General features: G+C 40.1%; 1 protein-coding gene across 8 annotated transcripts in view; it reads left to right on the forward strand.

Moving 5' to 3' along the window:
- Positions 1–23,510, forward strand: part of LRRC14B (leucine rich repeat containing 14B) — a 57,475-nt gene that overhangs the window by 20,145 nt on the left and 13,820 nt on the right. For 2 of the 8 annotated variants that reach the window (XR_012041108.1, XM_072853536.1), the window contains exons 2-4: positions 17,745–17,925; positions 21,099–21,215; positions 21,545–21,813. Coding sequence is in view for 6 of the 8 variants with exons in the window: in XM_072853536.1 (XP_072709637.1) it covers positions 21,708–21,813 (106 nt within the window). In the remaining 2 variants the exon portion in view is untranslated. Of the gene's footprint in view, positions 1–3,703; positions 3,917–4,077; positions 7,178–15,744; positions 15,864–15,957; positions 16,183–16,752; positions 16,919–17,744; positions 17,926–21,098; positions 21,216–21,544; positions 21,814–23,510 lie in introns of those variants that run through there. The other 6 variants (XM_072853531.1, XM_072853532.1, XM_072853533.1 and 3 more) reach the window with 6 other exon arrangements.

Below are 23,510 nucleotides of genomic sequence, written 5' to 3' on the forward strand. Positions count from 1 at the left end.
CAGCGCGTCCAGAATGGGTGAAGGTTTAAAAGGTTGTTGTAATGCTAAAGGGTCTGTGTTTATGGGCATCTGCAATTTGGAAGCCTTAGTGTGTCTTTCAGTTAATTGCATCTCTTCTGCAACTCCTGTTAGGTAGGCATACCATTTTCGGACAGTGGGTTTTTGTGCAACTCCTTCTGGGGGAGCAGTCCCCTTTAGGATTGCTTCTAGTAAATTAAATGGTCGTCTAGTTTGCACAGGTTGTCCCTGATGTATTTTCTCAACTTCTTTAACTGCTCGGACTAAAGATAAAAGTCCCTTTTCCCATTCAGAGTATCGTTGTTCTGTTTCTTTAAATGCGGTTGAGCTAAACAATAAAGGTCTTTTTGGCCCATTGGGGCCAGTTTGGAACAGGTTACAGTAAACAGTGTGTTCTGCGAAACCCCATTCAGCTATAATGGAGTCGCAGGGGATGTACTGGTCCCAGTGACCGATACGTTTTTAACTCTTCGGTTAGAGTTTTGACCTGCCTCTTTATGTTCTAATTTCCACTCCCAGGGTTTGCCTTTCTGTAAGAGTGAGTATAAGGGGCGGGAAATGATAGAAAATCCAGGCACATGTTTCCTCCAATATCCTAAAGTTCCCATTAATTGTTGTAACTCCTTCCTTGATTGGAGCATTTGCAGCTCTTTGATTTTTCTTAAGGTATCTGGAGGAATCGCTGCACTGCCTGCTATCCATCAAGTACCTAAACATTTTCCTTCTTTACTTGGTCCCTGATATTTTCCGGGTGGAATCTCAATTTCTGCTTTATTTAGTGCTTGCCATACTGCTGCTGCCGCTTCCCCAACCTTTTCAGGGGAAGTTCCTCCAATCAGAATATCATCTATATATTGGTACAATTTCACTTCTTGGGGGAGTGAGACTGTAAAGCTCAGCAAGCGCGGCATGAGCAATCGTGGGTGAATGTTTACACCCCTGTGGGAGTCTGTTAAAGGTGTATTGTATTCCCTCCCAAGTGAAAGCAAACTTCTCTTTATCCTCCTCCTTTAAGGGAACCATAAAGAAACGTATCCTTTACATTCTAGCGCTGCCATCCATGGGTGTGCAGCTGCTTGCAAAGTAGCTGTTAAGTTCGCAGTGTTTGGCACAGCAGCTGTGAGCGGGGCTGTATTGGCGTTCCGGCGCCGATAATCGACAGCTAAACGCCACCTCCCGCCTGGTTTCCGGACGGGCCAGACAGGTGAGTTATATGGGGAGTGCGTTCTGGAGATAATTTGTCGTTTCTCCAAATCAGCTATGATTTCAGAAATTCCATTTCGTGCCGCAGCAGAAATGGGGTATTGCGGCACGTTAGTGATTCGTGACGCGGGGAGCGCAGGGGCTGCGCGCAGCGCCCGCACCGCAGCCTCCCGGCTCCTGCCGGGGCTGGGACCGGTGTCTGAGCCGAAGGACCACACGCTGCCGTTCGACAGGCGCCAGGTTCGTCCGTTTAAAACATCGAAACCTAAAATATTTTCATGGTGATCTTTAATTGCAAAGCGAGTACTCGACATGCGCTTCTCGCCCGGGAGCCATAAACTGACCTTGGCGGTTTGGCACTCAACACTGTGGTCACGGTGATGCATACCGGTTCACACCGGTAATTTTAACTCTTTGCCGTCTGGGTGGTACGCCCAGCTTCTCGGCATCTTGTGTTAATAGTGAAGTTTGTGCTCCCGTATCTATTAAAAACTTTACCAATTGTCCTTGAGGACCAACTGGAATTAAAATGTATGGGCCATTATGACTTATCCACGGATAAGCCTCCACTTTCCGGAGAGGCAGGCCCACTTGCCTTCCGGACACTACTCGTTTTTTTTTGACTTCATGTCCTGCAGTTCCTCCCTAAGGGAGAGGAAGGGGTTGTCACCCCTTCTGGGGTCTGGCGCAAGAGGAGTTGAAATACTCTCCTTCCTTTCACTGTTACCTCGTTTCTGGAATGCTTCAGTCAGGCTCAAAATAATGCCAGTAGGCTGACCTTGAATCACAGCTCTGGGAATGCCTAAGGCTAATGCATTCCTCCACAATTCATTCCTCTGTTCTCCAGATTCTGTTTGCGGGTTTTTAAATTTGTTTCCCTTCGATCTAGTTTCCGTTCCCGTTTTACGGGTCTCACTGTGTGCTCGCCTCCCGGGGGCTCCAGGTTTTGTTTTTCAGCTGGTGCATCGTCCCAGCCCATCTCACGGCTGTAGTTAACAATGCCGTGCATCAATTCTGCCCAGGTAGGGACCTGCTTGTAGGCATTTTGAGCGTTATCACCTAGTCCCTCATTGTGTTCTGTGTCTTTCTTGATCTCATCTCCTTTTGCAACTAAATGGGATTTAAGAATTGCCGGGGCTGCTCTAATCACTGGTTTTAACATTGCGAAATCTACTGTAGCAGGCGGTGGGACATCATGGGGCCCTCGTTTGTGCATGGCTTGTATGCAAGCAGCTTTTCTGACGGCTGTAGAGAGCTCACTTAGAGATTTAATGGGAATTATGGAGGCTTCACTTCGCTCCATGCTGTCTATTCCTCCAGCCCAATAAGATGCTTGGCTGGTAATAGAATGGGGTGTATTTGTCAGGTCGGGTCCTAAATTTAAGAAAACTCCCGGACCCCAATAGCCATTCGTTTCGTCCTCGCTGTCCTGGTTTCAGCTGAAATAGAGTTAATTTTCTTTATAGGGGCTGGTATGGGGCTATGTTTTGGATTTGTGCTGAAAACAGTGTTGATAAAAGAGAGATGTTTTAGTTGTTGCTGCACTAGTCCAGGACTTGTCAGCTTCCCATGCTGTGCCAGGTGCACAAGAAGCTGGGAGGGGACACAGCCAGGAGAGTTGATCCAAACTGACCAAAGGGCTATTCCATACCATATGGCGTCATGCTCAGTATATAAAGCTGGGGAAGAAGAAGGAAGGGGGGACATTTGGAGTGATGGCATTTGTCTTCCCAAGTAACCATTACGCGTGATGGAGCCCTGCTTTCCTGGAGATGGCTGAACACCTGCCTGCCCATGAGAAGTAGTGAATGCATTCCTTGCTTTGCTTTGTTTGCGTGCGCGGCTTTTGCTTTCCCTATTAAACTGTCTTTATCTCAACCCACGAGTGTTCTCACTTTTACTCTTCTGATTCTCTCCCCCATCCCACCAGGGGGGGAGTGAGCGAGCGGCTGCGTGGTGCTTAGTTCCTGGCTGGGGCTAAACCACGACAGTCCTTTTTGGCGCCCAACGTGGGGCTCAAAGGGTTTGAGATAATGACGGATTTGATTGGAATGTGCTAGATAAAATTTATAGCTGTTATTGCTGTTTAGCTCTTAATCAGCAGGCTTCTGTGCTTGCCATGGGGCTTGCTTTCCTTACTGTATATTAGAGTCTAGGGCTTGTTAGTGGCTGCTTTTTGCTTTTGCTGCTTGCCGTGCTGCTGTACTGCTTATCACCTTACTCTGCTGTGCCTGGGAACATTTTGATAACAGCAATGGCCATGCGCCTGGGCTGGCAGATGGCCAGGGCATTGCTGCTGTTTCTGTGCTGCTGTACTGGACAGGCTGGAACTCCAGTGTGAACTCGAGTCAAAGGGACTGTGACCTGTGGATGAATCCACGTGGGAGCAGGACACCCCAAAGCGTCTGTGCCCATGGATAAGCCCATGCCAGAGCAGGTATACCTTGAAACATCTGCGGCCATGGTTATGTCTGTGCCACAGCAGGTATACCTCTGAAGGGATTGTGGCCCAAGGATAAGTCCACGCTGGATAAGGTGCACCTCGAAGCATCTGTGGCTGTGAATGAAGTCCATGCTGCAGCAGGTACACCTCGAAGCATCTGTGGCTGTGGATAAAGTCCATGCTGCAGCAGGTACACCTCGAAGCATCAGTGGCTGTGCATGAAGCCATGTTGGAGCAAGTTTACTTCTGAAGGTACTACATTCTGTGGATAAGTCCAAGCTGGAGCAGGGGCAAGGGGAGGACTTCATTGCAATGTTAAACCCTGTATCCTGGCCCAAAAGGACCAGGGGTGGACATTGTAATGGATATACCTTTAAATTGTTGTAACCCATGATTTGAATTGCATTTTATAGGAATTACTACAGCCGGAACCACCTGAACAAATGGAGGACAAGCCTTACAAGAAGCAGTGCAAGTACAGCAGTGACCCGACCTGAGCTGGCTTTGGTGCCCAATAACTCCAAAAAACACACCACCTCTCCTGTTCTGAGTAACAACCATAAGAGATGGAGCCCAAAGTCATGGACTAAATGAACTCAATGGACATTTTGTGGACATTTATGGACATTTTACAAATATTTTGTAGGGATGGTCCATAGACTAAGGGAATGATATGTGTGTATTATATCAAAGGATGGGAAGGGTGATGGTGGATAATGAGAATGTATTGGATAGTGTGAGACCTGAGCATGACATAAATGGTATGGAATAAGGGGTGGATACTGTCCTGGTTTCAGCTGAGATAGAGTTAATTTTCTTTATAGGGGCTGGTATGGGGCTATGTTTTGGATTTGTGCTGAAAACAGTGTTGATAAAAGAGAGATGTTTTAGTTGTTGCTGCACTAGTCCAGGACTTGTCAGCTTCCCATGCTGTGCCAGGTGCACAAGAAGCTGGGAGGGGACACAGCCAGGATAGTTGATCCAAACTGACCAAAGGGCTATTCCATACCACATGACGTCATGCTCAGTATATAAAGCTGGGGAAGAAGAAGGAAGGGGGGACATTTGCAGTGATGGCATTTGTCTTCCCAAGTAACCATTACGCGTGATGGAGCCCTGCTTTCCTGGAGATGGCTGAACACCTGCCTGCCCATGGGAGGTGGTGAATGAATTCCTTGCTTTGCTTTGCTTGCGTGCGCAGCTTTTGCTTTCCCTATTAAACTGTCTTTATCTCAACCCACGAGTGTTCTCACTTTTACTTTTCTGATTCTCTCCCCCATCCCACCGGGGGGGAGTGAGCGAGTGGCTGTGTGGTGCTTAGTTCCTGGCTGGGGCTAAACCGCGACACTCACTCAACGTTATTCGGTCACCGCCACTGAGGCATACTTGGCACAAGTATTCTGTTTCAGTGTCACCTGGTTTTCTGCTCTCTCTCTCTTGCAAGTTTGTCAATTGCAATGGATCCCAGGGGATGGTTCATGTAGTATGTCATGGATGACCGCTCCAAGGTCCCACAGTTCTTTCTGTTTTAACAACGGTTCTGGCTTTGTATTCAGGAGGATTTGTGAGGAACAAAGGGTCGTCGCCTTCTGGCTCGTTATCATCGGGATCACCCCAGATGTCTCCATCCCAGTCTTCAGGGGATACTATTAGTTTCCTAATCTGTACAATGTCAGGAGAGCGGAGAGACTGTATAAGCATCATTTCGACCTTTTCTCCCAACTTTTGTTTTTTCCTTTTCCTCCTGTAACTGTTTCTGCAGTTGTTCCATTTTTTAAAGACAGTAATAACTCGGTTGCCTTTCTACCTTCTATTTCTTTCTCTAGGTCCTGGTCCTTTTTATTTCTGTTGTTTCTTTCCTGATGTGCAGCTTCTAAACAGGCACCTAGCATCTTGCAGATAACTCCTTTCCCTTTTCCATCCTATGTGCGGCCTCTAGTTACTTTTAGGTGTTCTTCAATGGCTTCCCAATTATGCCAATTGTCACGAGTCCATTCTGCTGAGAATCTGGGACTCGGATTCACTCCATGCCTCTGTAAATAATCAGTGATACTACTTGCCATCCTGCTGACTACGCCAATGTGTCGCGGATGGAGTGAGAGTGCACTGCACTCGTAAGAGAGAAGAAAAAATATAGTTTATTGATATAGAATAGGGAGTTAACAAAGTTCAATGCGACAGTGTTTTAACAAGATTCGATGGCAAGGTACACTTGACCATTTACTGCATAGAAGACAGGGTTGGACAAAACTGTCAGGGAGACCCTCCCATTGAGTCATGAGGTTTGGAAAAGGATCCCCTTGCTTTCTAGGCTCACTTCTCAGAGAGGAGTCTAGGTGTGGCTGGATCCAGTCCTAGTCCCAGACTTGGTCAACGGTTTATGTCTAAAGGATTATATGTGCGCAATCAATCCTTTGTATCACTTAGCTAAGATTTCAAAGTTTAGCATGCTATTAGTCACTTACCGAGGATCTGTTGCAGCAAGGAATCTCTCAACCTCGAGGAGTAACCTTGAGAGGTGTCCCTGCTCAAGGGGAGATCCTGGCGTGCAGCCCACTGCCATGCAGGAATGCTCAAAGGGCTCTTGGGCTGCTCACTATTTATGGGGGGTAAGATGATTGACCCACAGTCATATTTGCATGCCAACCACAGATTTTAGTTTCTTCGGTGGGCGCATTGCACAATAGCTCTAGGCTTTTGTGGTGTTATCTGTCTCCGGAATCCACTTCGAGCTGATGCAGCCACCATGACCAGATGCATCCATTAGGACTGCCACTGGTGGTTATCACCTGAGCAGGGTTGCTGGAGATAAAGGTCGGGGGTGGGGGAAGCACACTGTCACAATGGGGTTGGACCAGATGACCTCCAGAGGTCCCTTCCAGCCTCAAACATTCTATGATCTCCAGTACAGGTAAAAGTTGCCAGCGCTTTTGGATGTTTTCAGAGAGGACTCTTGTCAACACCCCTCAGACAGTGACTGTCCATCCTGTCCAAAAACTTTCAGATCAAGGCATACCCCATTTCAAACATGCCAATAAAACTCATTTAGCAGTATGTCACTGCAGTAATTTGTGTAACAAGTGTTACAACTGAGCTGAAAAGCTTTGATTTCCATGTACAGTGTACTTCCCATGACAGTGGGACTGAACCAATGCAGTTACCCAGGAAAAACACCCTTTAAGCTTCATTACATTGTGGATCAGGCCTGTACACACCTTCCCCTAGGTGTCCACAGAAAGATTTAGAAAAATCTTGCCATTTGCTATAGTAATATGAGTAAGCATTTGCAGGAGGCTAACCATTGTGCCATGTGTTTGGGTCATATTCAACGAAAGCTGTGGGAGATGCAACTAGCAGTTACATAGGAAGGGAAACAAAGGTGGAAAAGGAGACTTAGATGCTCACTGATTTTTGTTGGGTAGAAAAGTTTATTGTCTGAAATTCTTACTTCTAATAAAGATGTTCCTTCCAGGAGAATAGTTTTGTTGACCAAAAAATGAATTTCACTGGACTTTATCATAAGGATGGATTGTTACTGCAGCTTTCCCTGCTATTAAATACTTATTTAAATTTTCTGTATTTTTGTTTTTCTGTTCCATTGTGATGTTCCCTTTCCTTCTACACCCTCCCAAATCCAAACTAAAAAAATACCATGACAGAAGCAAAATCAGCAAGACTGTATTTTTCAGCTTTCATATGCATTACAACTGACACTAAGATTTGTTAATGTGGTATGCAGCTAATGAGAAGCAAAAATGTGAATAGTAAGTGAAGTGATATGTCATATGGCTTGTTTATTTTTCTCTTCATCCCCTATTAGCAATATTAGGGGAAAAGAATGCAACTGATGCGAGACGATTGTTCATTAAATAGGGAAGAAAAAGTTCAAATCTTTGAGAAATACCTGAGCAACATTATTATTCAGACAGAGAGGAGGAGGATTGAGCTGACAAAACTAGTCAATTTGTATGAGTTTTATGAGATGGTAAGAGAAGTGTGTTTGCATCTATGCCTTAAGCTAGGCTTTGCTTAATATAAGAGGAATCAGGCAGTGACAACAGACAAACTACTGTTACTTGGCAGTCCCATACACTCCCTTGAAGAACTAAAATTAGAATTTGGACACATAAACAGGGCATTTAACTGTTATCACAGAGCAGCAAGGAGCAGATAATTCAGAGTTCCTGTTGTGGAATCCCAAAGAATCAATTGTGTGACAAGCAGGAGCTGTATTAAGAGTAATGAAAAATTTTCAGCTCAACCAGTTTTCAGCTGAATTGGACAAACTTTCTCTAATGGCTGCATACGGCATCTCTGCTCCCTGTGCAAGTACATATGCAGGATTTTGAGAAACCTGTACAGTGTACTGTTTCTCATGTTCTATCTGAATATATGATCTCCATGCATACATGCTTTGCTAGCCAGAAATTTTGATCATTCAATCTTGAACCTGAAATGAAGCCATACCTCTTCTTTCTGTTTAAATGAATCATTCTTTCATAGTTTCAGTAATACAGGAAGAGAAATGTGCATGTGCATGATGGTGCACATGTTGGGGGTCTTATAAGCTCAGCGAATCTCAGACAGGAAGACCATGTGGAATTTCATATAACTCTTCTGCTTTCTCAATCATCTTTGCATCTCTCTGCAACTGAGATCAGATGTAGCACTGAGTTCGGTGCTTTCGTAATGGAAATAGTTTTATTCTTTATTGTGCTTTCTTAAATGGTTTGGGGTTTCTGATAAATCTTTATTCTTTCTCATTTTTGGACTTACTTAAGGGGTACAATGTAATGGGAGAGGAGCTTACATTGTGCCAAGATCTGTGCAGAGAGTTTTTCTTAAGTAATTTTAAATCCTTAGAGAGAAAATATAGTACATACATAGAATTTTACTGCTTAACTGTACTTTTTGCTTCTAATCCAGGCACAAGAGTGGATGTTAAATTGCAGTGAGTGTCTTTCACTTTTAACTGCAAAGGCCAGATATTCTCCATCTTTGATTCATTGTCTGCAAACCTACCATCAGGAAGGTACAAAGTTTTCTGGAGAAAACTTTATAAAAATGGATAAGATGGTTTTGGCACTGGGTAGCAAAAAAGAACTAAAGCAATGGCATATTTTGTGGCTAAGATGTCAGCAAACAAACCACCATTTAGCAAAATTCCTTTCTGCAGCCCTCAAAGATTCCAGTAGGGAATATTTTCATAAAGTCCTCAAGGAAACTCCTATGAAGATCAGCGATGAGTTTGATGTTGAAGGTGTGAAGCTGCTAAGCCAGTCCCCTAATCACTCTTCTAGCAACAATGACAATATTTGGGTGGACAAAACTAAGCCTGTATATAATAGTCAGCCATTAGGAGTACCATCTTTTTTAGACCATAGGAATGTAAAACAAAATATGGAAGTAACTGTGGAAATATCTGCATCTCCACTACAGTTGCTTGCTCCACTTGGACTTGAAAAGGTAGGTGGATGCAAAGAAAGAAACTGGAATTCAAAGCACGCAAACAGTGTTTGCACCTCACACTCAGCCTCATTCTATTCTGAGCCAATCCACTCAGCATCTACCTATCACAGGAAACAACCACTTAAAAAAGGTTATGAAGAAAATGCAAAGCTTTGAATTTAGCCAGCATGGAGGCAGCCACAGTGGATTTCACCACCATGGATACACAGGTGTTTATATCAAAAGACTCAAAGTAGCTGGTAATAACACCAATGAGAAAAAATGCATGTAGTGTTTGAATATTAGAAGTCCTTTGGTAAATATGTTACCTGTTTTATAAAATAACTCCCGAAACAAACTAAGTATGTTTAGAGAGGAGACATTGTTTTATTCTGCGCAGGGTGCAAGGTGGAATATTTCCACAAATCAAGCACACCTACTGTAATTCTCTTCAACATTTATACAGGAAAATTAACATACCACACCCATCTAATACATAATCATTAGACTGACTAAGCATCCTCTTCTTCCATTGGTCTGTATTTTCTCCGCTTTGATTTAAAGCTAGTGTGATTTTTAATTCACTGCGCGTGCTCAAAAAGGGGGGGGGGGTAGTCCTTTCGTCCCTCAGTTGGGTCGGTGGTCGTGACTCCTGTTGTTTTCATGGTTGTGGCATCCCTTTATCTTTATGACCTTCCCTGTAGGAGGATGTTCCTGTTATTATTCCTTGAAGCGTTACAGCTTTGCATTCTTTGAGGAGACGCTAGTTGGTGAAACATATGCTTGTTAGTGAAGTATGCAGTGCCAGTACCCTCTTAACTGGCCTGGGAATTATCTATTACCTTGGAGATTCCACAATTCTCATATGCTAGTTTCCACTCCTAACTGTGATCCCTTCTTAGCTACTAATAACACCTATACTATTTCCATTTCATCAAAAAATATATATGTATACACGTTTTGAAGTAACAAGTAGAGACTGAAGTTTATCCTCTCCCCCAAGAATCCATCATACAGAAGAAGAGGAAAAGACTACAGGTGGAAGGTAAAAAATTATTACATCATAATTTCTTAAGTGAAGAGCAAAAAGAAAATGCTTTTTGAAAAGTAAAGCTCAAAAGATTACAGAAATGGCAGTGACCTTAATTCTAAAGGAATGTTTTTGTGTCATTTTGGATTAGTTGAGGGAACAATGGAGATGGCAAGGATTTTTCTTTTTTTTTTTTACTTGGGGAAAATTCTCAGTGAAATTGAGTGAACTGAGTAGAAGAGCAATGAATTCAAGATTTAAACTGTAGGCTTTACAAACATGCTTTAATTTTTACTCCTTGGAAGTAGTCTCATAATTTAAATTGAACTGTTTTTACATCCAAAGATAAACAACTGTAGCACTCTTTGCAGGGTAGTGATCATAGCGGAGTATAAATAGAGATGTTCTGGTTTTTTCCAGTACTCCTGTGTCTCAGTTTTCTGGGGCTTAGCATGCTTTTGCAACAGCAGAAAACTTAATTCTTGGGCTGGCCACAACCAGCACATATAGAAAAGCTGCACGTTGAAATTGCTTGAAAACTTAAATGACATTTGTAGCTTTGATATATTTCTCCAGCTGAATCAAGTGTCTGAAGTAAGCAAAAGGTCTGAAAAAAATTACAAAATGGAAGTTACAAAATAGCTTAAATCTAATAATGCATAAAGTAGCAAAAATAAAGATTGGCTCTATTTACTTTTGTGGGTGGGATTTTGAGTGTGTTCTGCAATTAAATGTTCATTTAAAACAACCTGTTGATGCCATTTACTAAAGAACCTTAGGTTAACACAAAATATTTAGGAAATCTAAGTGATATAAGGTACAAGGAGGGGCATAGAATTGGCAGTTTCTGAAGTACTCTCCTGACTCCTCAGTCCCTCATGTCTGCTAACAGATTTGAACATTATTATAGGATATTTTTTATTTTTTGGAGTAAAGACCATCCATTTCTGGGATGATGTAGCTTGGTAGGCTGACCAATTTACCAGTGACTTCTCTGAAGATGGAAGATTAAATCAATATTAATAAACAAAATTATGTATGTATCTATACAGTCTGGCACCAAAAATGAAAGGTCTTAAAAATATAGTTCTTCTGTCTTCCTTCAAAACATTTTTCAATTAATCCCTATTAATTAGTAATTCAGGACCAGAATGATGTTCCTTGATTCACGTAGGCTATTGCAAAGGGGAATAATCTCCTTGAAGTTAAATTCATTATCACCGCAGTGTTCTTTATTGAGCAAGTTTACTCATTATGTCTGTAACAGTATCTGAACTGTGGCTTATTTTATTTATAGTGGCTGTCTGCTATAAATTTACAGGACTGTAGTTCAGCAAACTATCAACAAGTCAACCTATTTTTAAATTTAATCAAATCCTGAGGTAACTCTAATGATCTTAGAATTTAGCACATGCTTAGCAGTTTTGCTGAATGGTATTACAATCTTTTCTAAGTTGTGGTCTCCGTGCTTCTGGAAGACATAAATTAACTTTAGTTAGTGCAGGAACGGATGTCTAAAGTGATGTTTTTTCTATATAAATAAGTGTTTTAGAAGAAGTTTATCTGTTTTTTTTTTATTTTAATAGATCAATACATGCTACTTTCAATAATGATGCAACAGTATTTTCACTTAAAAACCATGAATGTTCATTATTTTGTAATTATTTTAATTGCATCCTTTTTTGTAGTGAAAAGTGTTATTTTATTTTAATGTAAAGTAATTTCTAAGATGGATCCAGTTTTCATGTTAAACTTTATAAAATCTGTGAATTTTTATCAGCTCGTTAGCATTACTTGTCCTGTGCAACCAGTCCTGCAATAATTAAAAAACATGCTTAGCCCTTTGCAGATGTAGCTGATTTAAAATCTCGCCTACACAGATCAAATTCTAAGACCACAAATGCCGTGGGCTTTTCAAATTTTTCCTGACAGCTTGGCAAGGCTGCAATTTCCTGTAGAAACTAGCAGCGCTCTCAGCTGCACAATAACCACTCTTAGGAAGCAGATTAACAAAGCTACTAGTTTATTTGCATATGTAAGCTTTGCTACATGTGAAAATTATTGGAATTTCTGAATACCTCCATAATAGATGCTTTTATTCTGCAATTAAAAGTTTCATGTCTTTTCCTTTATTTTCAAATGGTTCTGTGGGGGTTGGGGGATTTTTTTGGTTTTGTGATTTGGAGTTTTTTAGGTAAAGCAAAACAAGGTACTTTTTTTTTTTTAAAGATAAGATTTCATGCATAAATGTATTCAGCAGTTCCTGCTGTCACCGGAGTCAGGAATAAACCTCTTAACACCAATGTAGCATTAAGAAGCAGGCATTCTCTTTATTGCAGCGCTGGATGCATGGGGGATCCTTCCGCCTAACATGCATACCAGTTTACACAGATCTAGGTTCATTTATACAGTATATCTTTCCATATACATAGGTTTTCAAACTACTAGGCAGGACTATGTTAATTATAGCTTACATAATGATGATTTAGCATAACGCATGCTCAGTTTTTCACGTGGGGGTCCTTTGGTGGTCACTGGTGGTCGTAGACCCCAAACCCATGCTTTTCAGGTCATGAATTCAGGGTCATTCTTCCTTTTAAGGCTTAATTTTCTCCATTGTTAAATATCACTTGCTGGAAGATCTGGTTTTACCAGGATATTCTTGGGTTTTCTTTTGTTTCTTCTTGGTTGACCCTTTGAACTTTATTCTTTACATGTTCCTCACTTATTTTCCAACACTGCTTTTAAATTTATTTATATGTAGAAAAGCCATGATCATCTGCAGGGAAAGTATTTTGTGTTTAATGTTGGTTTAGATTTTTGTCAAAGCATGAATAGCAGTGATTTTTATATTAAGTCTGATTTTTAGTCCTAGGCTACTGAGTTACAATACAGTCTTCACTGTTCTTGGAATTTACTAGAAGCAAACTTAAAGTTGCCTTAGATCTATCAAAATCAGTAACTTTTTCTGTAGCTTTTTAAAAATTATATTACAGGATTTTCTTTGAAGTATAGCTTAATTTTCTTCTGTTTCTCTAGATTCTCTTGTGTGTCAGGGAATGGAGGGAGAGGGGAGCCAGCTGCAGCTTCTTTTAACATGGTTCTAACTGAATTAGAACCATCTGTCTTTCACAGATGTTAACTTTAGATATTGACACGTTCATGTTGTGTGTCAGCAGGGAATCAAGCCCTTAGTTTCTAGTTTCATCTGTTTTACTTACTGCATCTCTTTAAACTTTTGTTTAAAAGTAGGCAAATGGGCATTTTTTCAAACTCAACTGATCAAGAAAAAAGAAACTTCCTGAGACTTTTTAAAAGGAATGTTTGTTTGGTTCGGGTTTTGTTTTTTAGGTTTTTTTAAATTCGCCTGTGAATTGTGTGTGTTTATGTTTTATTTTTCTCATGTAAATAGTTGACCACCTTCTTATGTCATTAAAATGGTCTTGGATTAAACCTACTGACTTCAAGTTGCATGTTTGGTTTTTTTTTTCCCTTTTCTTTCTGAACCCACTTCACTTTAATATGTTTCCAGTAGCATGTTTTGAAGTTATTGTCTGCCATTACATGCCTGTATTCAGGTAGCATTACATGAAAGAGCATAATTAGGCTGTAGATGAAAACAAGGCATTGACTTTTATGTGGTATTCTGTTTGGTTTGTCCAAATAAATCTGCATAAGTACTGTTAGGGAAAAGAACAGCCTGGTAACTGAGAGTACATTTGTTTTGAAATAAGTAGATGGTATGAAAAATGAAACTTTTTTTGTTTGTTTGAATTATCTCATCTGGAAATTCAGTTGTTACTTCATTTTTCTCATGATGACCAGGCCAGAAAAAAAATCTGTTTTGCTTCTGATATCAGGATGCTTTGAAGGCCACGTGCAAAACTGAAAAGCTCTTGTAGTAAACTGACAAAAAAGCGAGCTTTGAATTTCTGGTGGTTCTTCTACATCATCAATGTGTGATGCAGTGGAACAGAACTGGAATATTCTTTCTTCAAGCTGTTTCGGAAAATCACTGCTGTGCCTCTTTCTGAGGTATCAATCCCGAAATGATCATTAAAGACATACTTATTCCTATTTGTATTCTTGTATTGGACTTGCTTCTTGTATTTGGACTATTATGGAAAAAAGCGCTTGAATTTTGGCCTTGAAGCAATCTGTTCCCAGCTCAGCTAGGCTGTGGTATTTTCTCATTACAGAATTTCGTTAACATTAATAGTTGATATGTTCCTCTGCTAGGATAACAAAATAGGGGGCAAGGAGACAAGAATACAAGCCTTTAATGTAATTGGGAGCAATGGTGAGGTTTTCTTTGACATGATTGAGTAAAAATGCTGATGCAGGAGCTAATCATCACTTAGGTCAGATCCACTTTTAAAAATAAATTTCTCTTTAATTATTCTTAGAAAACCTGGATTTAAAACCAAAATAAATTATTTCTGAGTGGGAAGGTAAGGTTTTTGCTTTACCTTTTCTTGATGTTTTTCTCCTTTAATTGTTTCTTAATGGAAGGAAGGAGAAATGAAGTATATGTAGGAAGTTAGAGATCTGAAAGATGCAAAAAAATAATGTGCTTTTTATTTGAAAAGGACTATAATCCTTTGCTTTGATTTTTTATGATTGTATTCTCTAATCAAACAGCTATGCATCAGTCTTGCAAATACCTCTAGGGCACAACAGTGTCTGGCTGGATTCACAATAGATAAAAAACAGATAACGGAAGATAATTTTGTGTTTGTGTTTGTCTCTTGAAAGCAAACTTTTCTTGCTGTTTTTCATTGCTCAGGTTGTTTTATGAAAGGAAGATCTGTTTATTTACCTTTGGATTATATATTTGAACATATTTAGTGTAAAGGTAGGAAGATACTCATGTGTTTCCCAAGACAGGGGGACAAACATTTCAAGCGTTTTTTTCATTCACTGTTCTAAGCAGATGTCAAGAGAGTTTCCCATGGTCCTGCTGGATGTTGGGCAAGCTGTTTTTTTCTCTCTCCCTCTCATTCTTTCCCCTTTCTAGGGAGCTTAAGGGAGCCTTCTGTTAAGGCTTAGTAGCCCTTAATTTGGGCATGATCCCATCTTCTCTCCAGGGGAGTGCTGTGCAGGGAAGTGTCTGCATTTCTGTCTGTGCTGCATTCAGTAGCTGAACTCCTTACAACTCCTGCAAGTTGTTAATGCTATGAGACATTAGCCCATTCTCATAGGAATTTTCTGTACTCGTATATTGAAGAAATTAGATCAGGTAGATAGGATGTTAGTACTATTCTAAGAGTAACCATGCTGGTTAAGAATTTTGATGTTATATTAACTTTTGCTCTGGAAAAATGAAATACCTATGACTACAACTGCTTGGTTTTACAGAGTGTTGGATCTGGAAGGGTTGATGCCTATAGAAAGCGAAGTTCCCTGCATACATAGTCCTTGATTGTCCTGCTGTCTGGCTGGATAAAACACCAGAACTGCTACAGTTTAGAATAAACTTCCCTAAATCTATATGTAGACAATTTTTTTGCTTCTTTTAACTGGAAAAAAATCTCATGGTAGAAAGGAACTAATTAGTAGAGAAGTAGCAAGGACTAACAGCATCTTCTCTGTTTTTTTTTAGGAAGAACAGATTGGCATGTATGTGTTGTACAGCAAGAACAAGCCACAGTCGGTTGCCTTGCTAACCAGCCATGGAAATGGCTGTCTTTAAAGTAATTACTGTCTAGTTCCTCACTTCATGTAAGTTGTGTGATCATTTTACTTACTTGTTGATTTTATAGTTGTTTAGGGAACATAGCTTAGCAGCATTTACCCATTTCTGCTACTTCTGCAGAATAAGCAACAGAATCTGTGTGACAAGATGGATTTGGCCTCCTATTTGTTGAAGCCCATTCAAAGAATGAGCAAGTGTGCACTTCTACTGAAAGATATGATCAAGGAGTGCACAAAAGCCCAGGAGCAGGAACTCAGTGATCTGAGGGCTGCTGAGGAGATGGTGAAATTCCAACTACAATGTGGAAACTACCTGCTTGCTATGGATGCTATTCAAGGATGTGGTGTAAGCATTTTCCCATTGTTACGTTGCTCTTCACTTGACTTTCCTGCCATGGTTTTTCTCCAAGGTAGCATGTCACCAAGAGAGATAGAAAGGAGTGCTTTAACACCTATGATTTGTCGTGCTCTGGGGCTTGTAAGACTCAGCTATGAATCAAAATCCTGAAGTGCCCAGTGCTGTACACCATAATTAAGAAAACAGTGTGTAGGGCGAAGCCATGCCTATCCTAAAATGCTTCTGCTTGTAGGACATGTGTGCAGCAGAGGGCCTAGACATGCTGTTTGGCTCTGGAATTGCATGTGAGCATGATGAAGAGATACCTGAACCTTTCAGTTATCTAACAGATCTGAAAGCCGTTCTAGCAGATTCACATTACTCTGTTTTAGTCAGCAATGCAGATGCATCTGTGCATCCAGAGCAACACGTTCTCAGAATGTTATGCCATGTTTTCCTGTAGCTTACCTTACTTTCAGCTCTGGAGTAGACATACTCTCCCCTCCTCCTTCCTTAGACATGGTGAAATCAATGCAGCCTTCTCTTATCTGTCAGAGCTTTGTCATTTTCTCTCAACAGGTTAATTTGAAAGAGCAAGGGAAACTGCAATGTCAGGATGAGTTTATTGTTTGCTGTGGAAGGAAGAAGTATTTGAGGCACATCTTCCTCTTTGAAGATCTTGTTTAGCAAAACAAGAAAAATTAATGGGGGATATGACATCTATATGTACAAACAGTCATTCAAGGTAAATTAAATCCTGTTGTCCTATTACGGGAATTATATAATGCACAGCGCTCCTTTCTCAGGAGCCTGCCCTAAGCAGGGACATGCTCTCTTTAGCACTATTGGTGAATGGACCAGCACCCAGCTGTAAATTTCATCACAAATAATTTTTTACTATTGTTGTTCTAGGGAAAAGATATTAAGCAGTTTTTTTCAAAGTTTGGAGAAGCTCTGAGTAAGCAAAATATGGATATTCTGTTTTTCTATGTCCTAAGTGCATAAGAAATGCAAAATGCTTGACAGTCTTACCATTTGGAAAACAAGGGGTGAATATATAAAGTTCTAATTTGCAGTCACTTGGATTGAGAATACAGACATGTCCACTGTTGTTTGTGGATTGTGGTTTGCCAAAATACTGATACATATGCTTAATTTAAGTGCATGTTTAAAGTGCTGTAGCCATAGAATTGGAGCCATAACCGGAGATCACCTTGCACCTGTGATGCCAGCTGGTGTGTCTTCAACTGGTAGAAGCTGAATAGTGACTCAACTACTACATCCTGTGTTATAGACTCAGTTTAACTGAATTAACTTCAATCCTCTGATCATTAGAGCATGCACGCTGTCTTCTAGCAGCAACACTGCTGTGTCCCTGCGCCCTTTAGAAGGAAATAATGCAAGTAAGACACAAACTGCTGACTCTTACGAAAACAAGTCTCCAGCTGGAAGCACTTGCAGGTTCATAACCAAGAAATCAAGATGCAGAGCTCTCTCAATTAAGATGCATGACATGAAGAAATTAGTTTGCTCTGTTTGTAGTAAACATCAAATTGTTTTGTATCTTTCAGACAGCCGAGAGTGGAATGACAGAGAATGTTGGAGATAGTGGTCTGAGGTTTGAAATTTGGTTTCAAAGGAGAAGAGAATCCCAGGACAAGTACATCCTTCAAGCAAACTCAGCAGAAATTAAAATTACATGGACTAATATCATAGGAAGGATTCTTTGGAGACAGGCTCTGAGGAATGGAGGTATGCAGTCTGTAAAGATGTTTCAGTTGGTAATTTCTTGTTCTAGCCAGGTAGACTGGCCTCTACCAGAGTGAAATAGATCTTATGCATCTTAAGCCAACAGAAATCTTCAGGTTAAGCAAGACACACTTGAAAACAGCAGGTGTGTAAAGTAGAAGCTTAGTATTTCCACACCTAGCAGTGATGCTTGTTAAAGAATTTGCTTGCATGTGCTTTATATGCAAGTTGCAGGACCATAAATTGATCTGTTATCTTTTATTTGGTTCTATGTTGTTGATGAAGATTTATTTAGAAGAGAAAATGTATGGGCTGGCAAAAGTCAGGGAAGTACCTGAACTTCAGACATATGTGAGGGCTTGTTCTTTCCTGGAATTGACAGTCTCAGATATGAAGGGGAGAGACTTCCCCGTGTTAGCTGAAAGAGAGAGATTTTAAATATCACTTTTGAGAGTGAGATTAGACAAGATAACCATGCTGGTTTAACACTTCCTTCCCTGGAAAGGAAGAGGGAGCCTCAGTGGTCTGCTGTAGCTTCTCCTTCACTCTCCTGCCACCCTTCATGCTTTAGTATTGCTGTTTATCTGACCCCTCAGTAAACCACTACTTCTTTGATTCACAGACTAATTTTCTGCTGTCTTAGGCACGTTGTGAGATGTCACTGTGATTTTAGAAATAAACACTCCCTTATTTTATTCATTCTCACTATACAGTATCGGTGATCCCATCTGTTCTGCAGTCATGCATACTGTCTCTTAGAAAAAAATAAGGCAAAATCAAACTTTAAAAATTCAGTCTTTCCTTTTCTCCTCCCTCAAAGACAAAAGCCTTAAACAAGGAAATGGGAAACAAATGTTTCTTGAGTTCTAAGCCTTCTCTATTAGCAATAAGAAAAAGTATAACTTCATTCCTTTCTGGAAATAAACTGTTCATTAGCAGTTAAATGTTTCACTTAGGAAAAGAAGAATATTTAAGAAGTGATCTGAAGGTGCTGAAACCTGCTGGACATATACTTCTGTGAAAATAGTCAAGGGCAATAATAAACATTGCACATCAAGCAGGGTTTCATGATCCTTGTTCTCTAGGCACGTTGTTCTCTAGGGTTTTTTAATCAAGAATTATTTTAAGGACGATCACTTAGAAACCTCTGTAGAATCCTAGGATTCTTCCTTTGTAGAAGCCTTAACAGAAGACTCCTTTAAGTCCCCTGGAAAGGGGAGTGTAGAAAGGGAAAGTGTAGAATCCTACAAAGTTTTCTAAGTGATCATAAAAGTTTTGCATCATACTTTAGCCAACTAATTTTTGTTAGCCTGTGTCCTGTCGTTTAAAACTGAAAGTCACTACAAATCGTAACTTCCCTATTCCACATTTTTAAAATGTCTGTTTTCACCATGAGAGGTCACAACATCGTGTCTGTTTTCACCACGAGATGTCGTCACAGCTTTATCTGACTAATTTGCAACTTGTTTTCTGATGTGTCAATAAAGCAGATGCAAAGAAATTTTTGTGCATGCTGATTGAAACCAAAGCAATAACTGTATACCTTTTGGTGACCTGTGTTACAGTATCCATGTGCAGTGAAGGTGACTGTAAAATTAATGCTAAAAATATTTTTCAGATTCCTCCAGGTTATTTTGAAGATAAGTAAGATTTATTTTTAAATTTAACCTTTTTTTAATCAGACTCCACTGAAAAATGTTTGCTAAATGCTGCAAGTTCAAGAATGTAATCTCACAGGTATACCACCTTACTTAGATGAGAATTTTCTGTACCTTGTTTCCTTCTGAAGGGTATAACACAAAACATAAATTGAAGGAGCAAAAGGAAGGGTGAAGATAGGTGCAAGAAGATTCACTAAAGTCAGTGCAGCAACATCTAAAAATAATTAAATCATAGCAGTTTCTGTTTTATTTTTCCATTTCTCTTTGCTGTTCTGCTGGTAGCTAACTTTAAAAGTCTTTGTTCACAAGAAGAGAAAAAATTTCAGTGAGAAAACAACAATAAACTTGAAACTGAAACAAAAGTAGTAAATATATTCAAGGAGATATTGCCTAGATCTGTTGCTAATGCTGGTGCCTCTTTCTTTTCTTCCTTCCATCCCATGAAAATTTTTAGCTACAGGACAAATCAGGTAGATCCTTCTAAGATCTGATAGTATGGGGATACTTCCTTACAGCTTTGTTGAATCTAGTGCTGTTCTTCTCTAGGTCTCCACCACATCACAGTGGACATACATGCTGGATAAATGTGCTTGGCATGTTTTCTGTCATTTTGAAAAAATGCCGTGGATGTTGGACTTGCCAGTCTTGCAGTTTTTCATTGGCCCTGCACACTTGATTGTGCCACATCTTATCTGGCTCTACCCTCACAAGAAAGTGCCTCTGTTCTTTCCTTGCAGAAAGGATCTCAGGAAAGTTTGCACTTACCTTTCCAGGCATGAAGCTGGGCAAATAAACACCACCCTCTCTTTTCTACTTTATTGACAGCACCAAAATATTTTTGAGGTATAGTTGGGAGGTTTGTTAGCATGCATGTCGCTCAGTTTTCAATAGAAGACCACTTGTGTAATACCCAGGAGGTACTGCTACCTCTCAGTAGCAGTTTTAGTACAAATATAAAGTGTAAGTCCCTACAGAATAAGTCTAACTCTTGGGTATTACTTTTGGTCTGAAGGTGATGATTTCTGCTTTGGAATTCAAATTAGCTGACCAGAGGAAAGTAATGTCTTGAACACTGACAAAGCTATCATGGGAAAAGTCATCACATTGTTTCCCTTTGAAAGAAATCTTTACATTGCTAGGAGGTGACAAAGCAAGTTTGTACTATAACTGAAGTAGTTCAGAGGGACTCAGTTGTGATGGTGACAGTATGGGCAAAGAGGGGAGAGACGCATCCTTGAAATCTCTTTTATATTTCTAAAGAAAATAACAGCAAAAGCTGTTTTTTTTCTGTTATATTTCTGTTATATTTAGCTGTTATATTTCTAAAGAAAATAACAGCAAAAGCACCGAGCTTCAGGAAGACTTGCTTCTGTTATTTTGTACTTAATAGATTTCTGGCAGGGAGTCAGTCAGGCATTACCTATAGGAAACGTCTGATAGTTTAAGATGTTTTATTTCTGCAGTAAATCTTCAAAGAGCTTCCTAAAATTTATTTGTGTACAACATTCATTTTAGATCTTCGAATGCAAGAGATGGTATCAATGGGAATAGGCAATAAACCTTTCATGGATATCAAACCCAGTGAAGCAGCCATAGGCAATCAAGCTATTGACTACATCATGAAGGGAAAAGGTATGATATATTACCTGTGCCATAAGGACTCTCTTCTTCCCTGCATCTGGGTCTAGTCAGAAGACAGCCTTCAATAATTGCTTCATAACCTTTCTTTCTTCTTCAAGAAAGTTGAGAATAGAGTATATCACTGCATTTCTTCTTGCCTTGTCAAAAGAGCTTCAAGATAGGCCTAGAACTGAATAGATTTTATCACAGTTTACTAAGATTGTTTGTGTAGTACGTGATACTTGGACAAATGTAAATTCTCAGTGCTGTTCCTGATCTTGTTTTCAAGATAATGTTCCCCCCTTTTTTTCCATAATGACCGAAATGTCTTTTTCTTACAGAGCCAAGATCTCGAGCATCAGTAGCAATGTCTGTCTTTGGCCATTCCACACCACTAAGGAGACCACATTCTACTCTCAGGAGTAGTAGCACATCTTCCTCAAGCAGCCAGTCATCATCATCCATTCTAGGCTCATTGAGCCTGCATGTCTGCTCCAGCCCATCATGTCAGGGTTCTTAGGACTACCCTTCTACCACTGTTCATATGATATTAGCACCTCCATTGAGGAAGATGAACTGGAGCAAGAAACAGGAAGTCAGCCTTCAGTGCGTAAGTTGAACAGGATATTTTTCACATGGTCAGTGGTTCAGGTTGTTAAGGGACACATTTACAGCTTTTCGGTAGCACAGCTGAATATCAATGAGTTGTAATTTCTGACTTAAAGTTGTATCATTGCTTAAATAAACTATATATCATGTATTAGTAGCAACTCCCAATACACTCTAAATGTATCCCTGCTGCTCAGATAGGGGCAGATCCTTGTGTCGCTATTGAGGCATTATATTTCTCCTGCCTTCAAGAACAACATTCTTCCCATTTTTTACTTTAGCAGCACATAGAATCATAGAATCATTTAGGTTGGAAAAGACCTTTAAGATCATAGAGTCTAACTGTAAACCTAACACTGCCAAGTCTACCGCTAAACTATGTCCCTAAGTGCCACATCTACATGTCTTTTCATTACCTCCAGGGATGATGACTCAACCACTTCCCTGGGCAGCCTGTTCAAACGCTTGATAACCCTTTTGGAAATTTTCCTAATATCCAATGTAAACCTCCCCTGGCGCAACTTGAGGCCGTTTCCTCTTGTCCTATCACTTGTTACTTGGAAAAAGAGACCGACATCCACCTCGCTACAACCTCCTTTCAGGTAGTTATAGGGAGTGATAAGGTCTCCCCTGAGCCTCCTTTTCTCCAGGCTAAACAACCCCAGTTCCCTCAGCCGCTCCTCACAGGACTTGTTCTCCAGACCCTTCACCAGCTTTGTTGCTCTTCTTTGGACACATGCAATGTAATGACAGTGTTTCTTCAATGTACTGTGGTGTCAGACAGGTAAATAGTGCAAGTCCAGAGGCATTGTCTTTCATGTTATTAACATTCAGTTACATCATCTTTGGAGGTTTATGTTCAATTTGGGACAAAAATGGTCTTAGATTTTGGAAACCAGGTGTTTACTTTCTTCTGTTGTATGGTTGGAGTTCATGCTGATTTACAGTGCATTTCACTTTCTGTGTGCTCTTGTTCCTGTTCATAGTCACAGAGAGTTTGTAGTCATCTCAGTGCACTTCAGGTGAAAGTGTGAGTGGTTTTAGTATTTCTGCCCGTTCTGAGTTGTCACAGCTTACTACAGAGAAGTTTTTGAATGAAGGTATTTCAAGTGCTAGTTCCAAATAGTCCTCGCAGTGCACACCTCCTCTTCTCCCTGAGAAGAATCACACATCAAAGTACAACAGGCAGTATGTTACATCTGTAAGTAGTTACTGGCAAAAAGCCAGTCAATTTTTATTTTGCATATCTTTGTTATCTTAGAAAAATGGCAATATTGAACTAATGCTGAGGTCTCTTGAAGATCCAGATCCTGCAGATGTCAAACTACTCTCCATGGGATGAGTAACTAAATGAAACTATCACTTGCCTACCTGCAGTATTTTGATTTCTTTTGTGTTGCAAAGTTGCCATGTTTTGCTTTGTGTTGCAATGGTGACATAACTGGGTATAAGTACAATAGGCTTTGGCTTTTAGCATCTTACCCCATACAGTGTTATTTTACACTTCTGTGGTTGATGCATTTAAAAATCCATCTTTTAGAATCAGTTTTGTAGTAACTAGAAATATTAGTCCAATGAACACAGTTGTCAAATGATTTTTTTTTTCTAACCTAATTTACTTAAAGCAATTCACTATTTTAATCTTCTGCCTTCAGTTACGTTTTTGCTGAGGGACTTGCTTGAGTAACAAAACAGATT

This window comes from Ciconia boyciana, chromosome 2 (genome assembly GCF_034638445.1).
Source record: "Ciconia boyciana chromosome 2, ASM3463844v1, whole genome shotgun sequence".
NCBI lineage: Eukaryota > Metazoa > Chordata > Aves > Ciconiiformes > Ciconiidae > Ciconia > Ciconia boyciana.